This window comes from Lycorma delicatula, chromosome 5 (genome assembly GCF_047948215.1).
Source record: "Lycorma delicatula isolate Av1 chromosome 5, ASM4794821v1, whole genome shotgun sequence".
Lineage (NCBI taxonomy): Eukaryota > Metazoa > Arthropoda > Insecta > Hemiptera > Fulgoridae > Lycorma > Lycorma delicatula.
The window spans coordinates 49122330-49132393 of NC_134459.1; the positions used below are offsets into that span (position 1 = coordinate 49122330).

The 10064-nt window shown below is 32.9% G+C and overlaps 1 protein-coding gene across 1 annotated transcript in view; it reads right to left on the minus strand.

Moving 5' to 3' along the window:
* The window catches only part of LOC142324919 (RNA helicase aquarius), a 250064-nt gene extending 248652 nt beyond the window's left edge, over positions 1-1412 (minus strand). Inside the window, exon 1 of the mRNA XM_075366060.1 lies at positions 738-1412. Coding sequence (XP_075222175.1) covers positions 738-815 — 78 coding nt within the window. The 5' untranslated portion in view covers positions 816-1412. The remainder of the gene's footprint in view (positions 1-737) is intronic.
* Between the last annotated feature and the right edge of the window lie 8652 nt (positions 1413-10064).

The window sequence follows — 10064 nt, forward strand, 5'->3', positions numbered from 1 at the left end:
AAAAAGGTTCATTATGCTATATTATTACGCTATGCAAACTATGAAGTTCAATTAAAAAAAAGTGTTTTCAGTCACTAAAACAACAATTAACTGTCCCTTATTAAAAAAAAAATATCTGAAAGAGTAAAATGCACAATTTATTAATTTTTTTTTAATGTCCATGTATTTTTTTCTCGTTACAGTAATGCATTAATAGTACATATACTTCTGCATGTACAATCTACTTACATACAGTATTAGTGATAGTGAACATTTGTTGCATGTTGGTTAATATATATTTTTAATAATATATTTTCTTAACAATTTGATTTGATTTGTAATCTGAAAAATTTTCCAGAATACCCAAATGTTCATGAATAACTTCATATAAGTTAATATAATTAACTTAGTATATGTAACTTTTATTAACTTAATATTAACATAGTATACTTCATATATACTACGAATAACTTCATATAAGAAGTTTAAATAATTCATCCCACAGTTCATTAGTAAAAAAAAAATAGTTTAAATTTACATCACTCCAACTGTTAAATCTATCAAATTTAATCAGACGCGTGCCTAACCAGTTTCCCTTGCGTGAATTATTTAGCCCCCATAGCTCCTTCAATTTTTTTAAAAATTAAAATAAAAATGAGGTAGACTGATAACAAGCCAGCACAAGTAACGAATACGTTAACAAACCAATAGGATCTATTATTTCAAACACACCCAAAACTACTTTTAAAATATCTTACCTGCGTAACACGATCAGCATTTATTTGATCTACAGTTGGAGCCGGGCCTTTTGATTTAATCGCAACTGAAGCAGCCATGATTAATACTAACACCTCTTACGATCACAGAAATGAAAAGTCTTTTGTCAACATAACAAATACGTACACTACTAATCACGCAGTAGTTCTACCCAAACAATCAACGTGAATTCTAACCACCAGTAATCAAGATTTTCAAAATCTGAAACGGTTTATCACATAATAAACTTTATTGTTATGTCTTCACTAAACGTTTTAGTTTTATTATTAAACAACAGATAACAATATCAAAACAATATGCATTACTAAAATCAAATATACATTTAACCTATACCGCAGCGAACGCAATCCGAACGTCAGCTGTTTATGTTTAACGTCTAGCCCCCTGATCACTTTTTTATCTTTGTGTATACGTCGTGGGATGCACATGAAGCTGGAACTCGTCGTCGCAAATCAGCTGATTTCGAAGTCGTGAGTTCTGAGATTCAAATCCTAGTAAAGGGAGTTACTTTTAGAAGGATTTGAATACTAGATCGTGGATACCGGTGTTCTTTGGTGGTTGGGTTGGGTTTCAATTACCACACATCTCAGGAATGATCGAACTGTGACTGTACAAGACTACACTTCATTTGCATTAATACATATCACCCTCAGAAGTAATACCTTATTGTGGTTCCGGAGGCTAAACATAAAAGGAAAATGCCCATGAAGCACGCGCAGATATGAGTACGTTTATAAATAAAAAAGCTCGTGTGTACTATGTACGCACGTAAGAAGTTATACTTTGGCGTGAATAAAAAAATAATTTTTTACCATTCAAACAAATTTGAACCGAGTCAAGCGATCGATAGACATAATAAATACCATGAATAAAAGGTTGTATAAATAACACTTAAATTAAATAATATTTATTTTATACAGTTTAAAAAGTATTCGTTGTCATAAAAAGCAAAATTCACCGAATATAGTTCGATTAGTTTAGTAGCATTAAATCTTCGGATGACCCGAAGATCGGAAAATCGGATGGAGTAGTTTTATTTCACAATAGTGTATTTTATAAAAAATGTTGTTTTTTGGTATATTTAAAATTATTTATGCAAAATCAAGAATTTATCTGATGTGTGCTATTTGCTGTCATTAAAAAATATAATGTTACTCATAAATAATACAGAGTGATTCAAAGAAACGGGAAATTTAAAAAAATAAATAACGTTAATGAACAATTTTTTTTATAAAATTAATTTTATTTCATGTAATTGTACAAATGTTGCCATTTTAGAATATTTTTTAAAGATGACATCTTGCAGGTGATCTCCTCTTCTACGTAAAGACTCACGAAGTCTCTTCGTTAAATTGTTCATGGTTTGACGTAACATCTCAACTGGAATTTCCGCAATTACTTCTCGGATCTTTGCCTTCAGTTCTTCCGTTTTGTCAGGTCTACTGTGGAACACTTTGCTTTTAAGGTGACCCCACAAAAGGTAATCGCAAGCTGAGAGATCAGGCGATCTAGGAGGCCATCTAATGTCACCATTTCGTGAAATGACACGTTGTCCAAACAATCGGCGTACAGCTGCCATCGATAATCGTGCAGTATGTGACGTTGCTCCGTCTTGTTGAAATCAGACTGTGTTAAGAATTGGTGGAAATCTCTTTTGTTGTTCCACAACAAAGGTTTCAAGCATGGCTACGTAACGAGCCGACGTCATTGTAATCGCAAGACCGTTGTCATCCTCAAAAAAATAAGGGCCTATAACACCGTAAGATGACATAGCACACCACACGGATGTGGAATTCGTGTGACAGCATCTTGTAAAGCTTGAACATTCTGTGGTGTACGGACGGTTCGCTCACGTCCTGGAGGTTTCTTTTTCATTGCCGAACCAGTTTCCTCAAAATCAGATATCCATGTTTTAATTGCATGTGCTAATGGAACACGGTCGTGCCGTCCCAGATTAAAATGACGGTAGAAATTCTCTACGCGCTTTCTCCACACTGTCATTGTTTTGTAAAACGCTTTGATAGCAAATGCACGTTGCGCACCACTCCAAGTATCCATGACAACTAAATGGCAGGTTAGGTTAGAGAGGCTGGCGCCACTTATCAAGTGGTACCAATCGCCCACGGCTACCAACACAACTTTCAAAATTTCCCGTTTCTTTGAATCACTCTGTACTTACATATATATATAACCTCAAATCTTGTTACCCAATTTTCACAAAAAAATAATAAATATACGCTGTAATATATATAAAGTTTTATGAATATGAACAACAATATTAACAGTTTAAAACATACGTCTTCAGAAATTCATGTATATAAATATATATTTATTACGAATCATTATCTGTTATGTTTATAACACATGCTAATCACTTAATTGCACTGAACGACTAACTGAATTAGAACTACACGCATGTGCGTGCAAACTGATCCACTTGGGCCTGCGCAAATCTTCAACACTCCAAAACAAGTATAACTTCAATAAATTTATTTACTTTAAAAAAGAAGTCATATTCAGAGTTCTGAAACACTTTCAAGGGTTCTACACTTCAATTCAAAGTTCTGCACTTTGGCCAAGAGTAGTAATAAAATGTCAAAAATTATAATGAGAATATGTGTATTAAATTCATAATAAATAAGTTTACACTTATGAATAGAAAGCAAAACTGCTCTTCTGAAATCCTTTTATGAAGTAGAAATTCATATAAAATCTTTTTAGAACAAATTATAATATTTAAACAAACAAATTAATAGCTTTGATCAAATGTGATTTAAACCATCATGAACACACAAAACAACTGCAAAAATGCCTTTTTAGGAAGATAACACATACAAGTTTATAGAATAAAAAAAGTTAGCTTTGCAAATTACTTTTTACAAAGTGGAAAAAAGCTCAATTATATCAATCACATTATGCAAATTAGAATATTTATTTAACAACTATTTGTAGATTTTTAATTTAGTGGACTGTGTTTGTGTTACTCAACTTGAATTATGTTATCATCATAGTGTGTTAGATATTTCATAATATATGAACATTTAAAGGAGGATCATTTTTTGTTACTATATAAAATAACAAGGTTATTAATGTAGTTTTTATAAATTGTACCTATAAGGGATATTTGCTGAATGTTATTGAGGACTGTAGGAAGTGTTTACTATATCTTTGATTAAAGCTGTTTTCTGTTTGACAAGTTTAGAACAACAATGTAATCAGAGCAGTTCAGTATATTTTTTTGTTTGCAGAGGTTAACTTTTGAATTTTTTTGATTATGACAAACCTAATCAAAAAGTGTACCAGTATTTCATGTTCTGTTATGTTTCTTCTGAGTTACAATGATGCACTCAGTACTCCTGTCACAATACTGAAAAGGAAATCCCCTCCCTTGTCATAATAATGTTTTAGAAGCTATTCACAATATTTCTTTCATTACTATTTGTTATTTTCTGTGAGTTTGTATGATACCCACCATGTACAGATTTTATGGTAGTCCAATTGTGCAATAATGTGTCCCACTTTTTCTTTTGATATGCCTATCAGGTGGCAATACATTGTTGTGTGATGCAACAATCATTTTGAATCAATTCATACATCTATCTACTTTTGGTACTTCTCATCTGTTACAGAAACTGTTAACTACTGCAACGTTCATCCTCAATGTTCTCTTTACTTCCTACTGATGCACTAAAGTTTATTGCCCACTTACAAACAATACTTCAATCAATAGTTTTTCTCATCATCATAAATGGTTTTTAGACACTGATGATTGTTACTAGTGTTCACTTTCTCTGCCATTAAAAACTCAATCATTGTATCTTGTTTTAGATGCAGGTAGACTAGCAGATGTACACAACTCCATAACAATGGCAAATGACAGAAAATGAGTTGTGGATCAACAAGTTTTGGAATGTCAGTAATAGAGTAAGATGACAGCACCTGTTTCAGCCACCCTTGCATGTGTGTGTGTGTGCGCGTACATGTGTAGGTAGGTATATATATATATATATTGTCTCTAGTTGGGTTGACGAAAAAGAGTTTGTACAATTCATTGTTGGTATAATTTTAATAATAAAACTTAAAACATAAATACAACAATTGTAATATCCATGATAATAAATGTAAAATAATTTAGCAAATTGTTCCTCCATCCCAACTGCAACAGGTGGGTATTTTTCGTTATATCCCTGTTACAACCAGATTGCTTAAATATTACTCAATGATTTTTATTTGTAAAAGTATTATTATTTTTTATTACATTGTAATATTATAATTATTACATTCAAAAATTGTGACTTAAGTTGTCAAAGTAGATAAGAATTTATTAAAATCTGGTATATCAGTAGTATGTAAAATGATCCTTACATTTTATGCTTTACAACAAACTTTTTCTGGTAACTTTGATGCAAACTCAAAGTCAACTCTGAAAATTGTAATTTACAAATTTCAAGAGGATTAGTTCCTAGAAATCAGGAACCTTTATTATGTTGATAATACTGACTGATCACCAATTTTTTTTACAATACTCTGAGAATGATTTACTAGTGTTATTCAATTAGTGTAACGTATTTTGCAAGACCACTATTTGAAATGTCTGTCCCAAGACTATTATTAGTGATCATAAAATTAGCTTATAACATAAAGCTTGATGTGGTCTAGTGTGACCACCAGATGCAGCAAGCTAATATAAAGCGTTGTTTGTAAACTTCAAGTGAATGAGACAGAAACAGCTTCAATCATATCAGTTTGTCCTTGGGTTCTCTGTATGGTAGTTAAGTACTCTGATGCAGAAAGGGAGTGTACTACCCCACCTTTTGCATAATACCTGAACTCATTATGCATTACCATTTTCCAAAGCCACAACATAAAAGTGAAGACAATGGTGGTCCTCTGATAAGAATGTGGAAATAATTAATGCTGTTATTTCATAATGTGTTTCAGTTTTTATATACATTATGTACTTAAATATACCTGAATCTATTATGTAATGTATTTTTTATTGACTGTATTTAGTATTTCATGGTTTTTTATTGTAAAAAAAAATACCTTGATTGTCTGTTACACAATAGGTTTGTAAGCTTTAAAAAGTATTACGGTACTTACATATTAACGCCACCACAGATACAGCTTTATTTAAAAACAAAGTGTTTTGATTATTTAAATAATAAATAATTGCAATAATTACTGAATTTATTAAATAAATACTCAAAAATTATGGTGTTAATTAGTCAAGGTTAGCGAGCGAAGCGAGCGTAGGTTAAGTTTGGTTAAATTATATTTATAAAATAAATAAATATAAATAACCATTTATTAAAATTAATAAAGAGACTGTTTTGAATCTATGTTAAACTCTATATCGGCCCATTTTCCACCGAAATCCGATTGACTACTTTGTTTTTAAATAAAGTTGTAGCTGCGGTGGCGTTAATATGTGTGTACCAGTATTACATTTGAAATGTTATGTTATGTTAAATTTCATGAATGAGTTATCACTAAAAGGCCTAAATTCACATCGAAATAAATAAATATACAACACTAAATGAAGAATAAATGCATATTAATAATGTTAAAATAATTTACAAATAGTTCATCTGAATACAGAGCTATTTATATTTACAATAACTTGTGGTGAAGTAAATTCACAGAAGTGAAAATCATCAGATTTGACATCCTGAAGTTTTCAATTCTCTCTCCGATTTAAGAGGAATATTAAGGGTATTCATTTTACTTCAGATGTTGAACTGAGACACAATGAGGTTATGGATCAGGGAAAGATCACCAGCATTCTTCATTGACGGAATGAGAAAACTGGTTCACCATTGGTAGAAAGGTTTAGCTGTAAATAATTATTATATAAAAAAATAAATATAAGTTCTCATAGCAAATAAAATATCCTTTTATGAAATATGTGATATTTGTTTCATTTGATAATATCTTTTCATTTGTGAATTATGAGCAACTGCATTAATTTCAGCCACCCTTCATGATAAAGATGTTTATCTATCTAAAGCTTTTTTCTGTTACATTAGATTGCAATTTATTTGAAGAAAACCTGAAGAATTGTAGCAAAATTACACATAATAAGTACCACAATTTTGCAGTAGTGTAAGCTCAACATCCATAACTTCATTATAGATTATACAAAAAAATTAGTGTTTAAGTTTTTTTAAGGAATAGCTTTTATCTATTATTTAAGTACTTATTAAATTTTTGTGTGGTTGGCTTCAATATTTTATGTTCTAATTTTAAAAAAATTCTACTTCAGCACTTATTAAAGATAGAACAAATTTTTGTTTGCACTGAACTTGTATTTTAATACCTGAATGAAGAATTTCAATCACAGTGGGGAAAAATATCCTCTGTCTATTAGGAAAGAGTATTTCACTTTATAAAATCACGTAATACAGACTAGCTTTTCTATTTGTTTGTATAGATATTCTGATTTAGTTCAATAGAAAATGAGTGTATATTTTCTAACAAAAAGCAGACATAGCCAGCAGTCATTGATGTTGCAAAACCATCAGATTATAAGGGATAGTTTATAGCCTTACCCAGGATAAAATTTTGCTATAAAACAGTATTATTAGAAAAGCTTTTTTAAAGCTGTTTGCGTCCATAACAAAATGTTATACGTGTCCTCTGGTTAACACTAAATGAGCAGCAATAAAGAACCGCCAGATTGTCTTCTCGTTCTTTTGATCTCCTGGTGAAAACATTGCAATGAAAACGAGTAAACCAAACTTTGTAACAGTCCTTTTCAGGACTTTTTGACAATTAGCTGCAGAATAAGAGTATGCCAAATTAACATAGAAGGCATCAGCAGCAGTAAAAGTGAATACATTAGTAAGTTAGCATTTAAATTAAAATTTGATGTTATCACAATCTAGGAAACACACGCAGACAATTGTCAAATTCATTCACAAGGCTATATATCAGGGTATAATCTCGCTGCAACAATAAATCATCCAAAATATGGAGTTGCTACATATGTTAGAACAGGTATTGATAATCCACTCATCTTCCTCACAAGCTCTTTTTGTACTAGCTGTAAAGGTAGAAGAAATGACAATCATCAATATTTGTAAACCTCCAAACACACAGTGGCATAATCCCCGTTTTAATCATCTGTTTATATTTATATATAATATATATATAGGATATTTTAACTCACAACACCAAATTTGGGGATATAATGACAACAATACACAAGGGGTAAACCTAATAGACTGGGTAGAGAGAAGCAACCTTAAACTACTCTTTGAGGCTAAGCAGAGACACATATTTCATTGTGCAAGATGGAGGAGGAGCTACAATCCTGACCCAACTTTTATAACCACAGGTGCACAACTATGACAAACTGGTAGAGAAGTATTTGACAACTTTCCAAATTCTCAACACAGACCGATAGTCACCGCTTTAGGCACAACAATTCCCATCAACTGTTCTCTTCCCTTGCCTAGATGGAATTTTAGGAAAGCCAACTAGGATAAATTCAACAAGCAAGTAGAGGATGACACCAGGTGGATTCCATCGAGAACTATGAAAGATTTGCTACTCTAGTAATCAGCTGTGCCAAAAAATATAAATAGGAGTAATAAAATCCTGTATTCCCTGTTGGACTAAAGGATGCCAAGAACTGTACAATGGTTACGAATGCACAAGAGACCAGGCAGTAGGCAAGCAATTGCTAGAAGCTCTAAACAACACTAGAACAGTTAGATGGAAAAAAATGCTGGAGAGTCTCAACTAAGTATAGCAGTAGGACAGCATTCATATTGTGTAAGCTGGAAGCTGAACAAAAAACACCCATTGCTACTACTAATACCTGTAGGCCAGAAGCCATAGCAAAAAGAATTAAGAACCTATCGAAGATCATTATTGATAATACACACAGGAGAGAAGTGAAGTATGCAACTGATGAAATTCGTAAAAGTCATCAACAGCTCCTCCCTATTATGAACTATATCATAATGGAAGAATTCAATGCTGCAATTGATTTAAAAAAATGTAGAAAAGCAGCTGGATTAGATAAAATACATCCTGAGTTTATTAAACACATCGGTCCAAACATGAAACGATGGCTTTTAAATCTTTATAATGATATCCTGCGAAGGGGTAAGTTACCAAAATTTTCAAGAAAAGTAAAGTAATTGCCATTTCTAAGCCTGGGAAGGACATCACTCAACCTGAAATCTACAGACTAATAGCACTTTTAGGCATATATTTCAAGATCTTAGAAAGAACACTACTTGTGCATTTAAGACCCATTGTCAGTAATGGTTTACCAATGGAGCAGGCTGATTTTATGCCAGGAAGAAGTTGTTGCGATCAGGTCCTTTCGCTTACAACCTACATAGAGAAAGGATTTCAATAAAGACTTAAAATATCTGCTGCTTTTATTGATATAAGCTCAGCTTATGATATAGTCTGAATAGAAGGAATACTACTCAAGGTGTATCAGCTTGTACCTTGCAAATCGTTGCTTAATTTACTGAATGAGATACCTAGTGACAGACTTTTCCAAGTACAGCTCAATTGAAAGCCAAGGTTTTCTACAGCCTACAAAATGGCCAATCACAAGGATCCGTACTGGCACCTATACTGTATATCTTAGATATACCACCAACTACATCTTGAAAATTCGTGTATGCAGACGATATTGCCATCGGTGCCCAAGGCTTGAACTTAGCCCAAACTAAGGATGCACTGACAGAATACCTTGGTATAATCAAATGAAGCTCAATGAACTTGCTGACTATGCAACGACTAGGGTCAGAAGCGGTGCAAGGTGTCGTTTCTCGGCCCACTTGGCCCTCAAGCTGTCTATGACGGCTTGCTGAGACTGGAGATGCCTCAAGAATCGGCCTTGTTTGTACGCTGACGACTTTGCGCTACTTGTCTCATACTGCTACGTGGAGCACGCTCAACTGAGGCTCAGCCGAGTCATGCACAGAATCAGTGCCTGGCTGGATGACCATAGTTTCTCTAGCCCTCAGAAAAACGAAGAATCGTATCGATACCCACCTTCCTCTGCAGGTCGGGACGAGGTTGTCGAGACCAATTAACGACTAGCTTAACTATGAAGGAGTTGTACTGAAACACACCTGACATACCTTTGTCACGCTTGACGGAACACTTACCTTTAAACAAAATCTTGAAAAATTATCTGCTAAAGTTAAAGTAGAGCCAGCCTGACTCAGAAGCTGGCCAATTTGTCTTGGGGAGCTACTGTCAAAACTCTAAGAATCAGTGCACTAGCCCTCATACATTCAACTGCAGAATAATGTGCTCCTGTTTGGATTAATAGC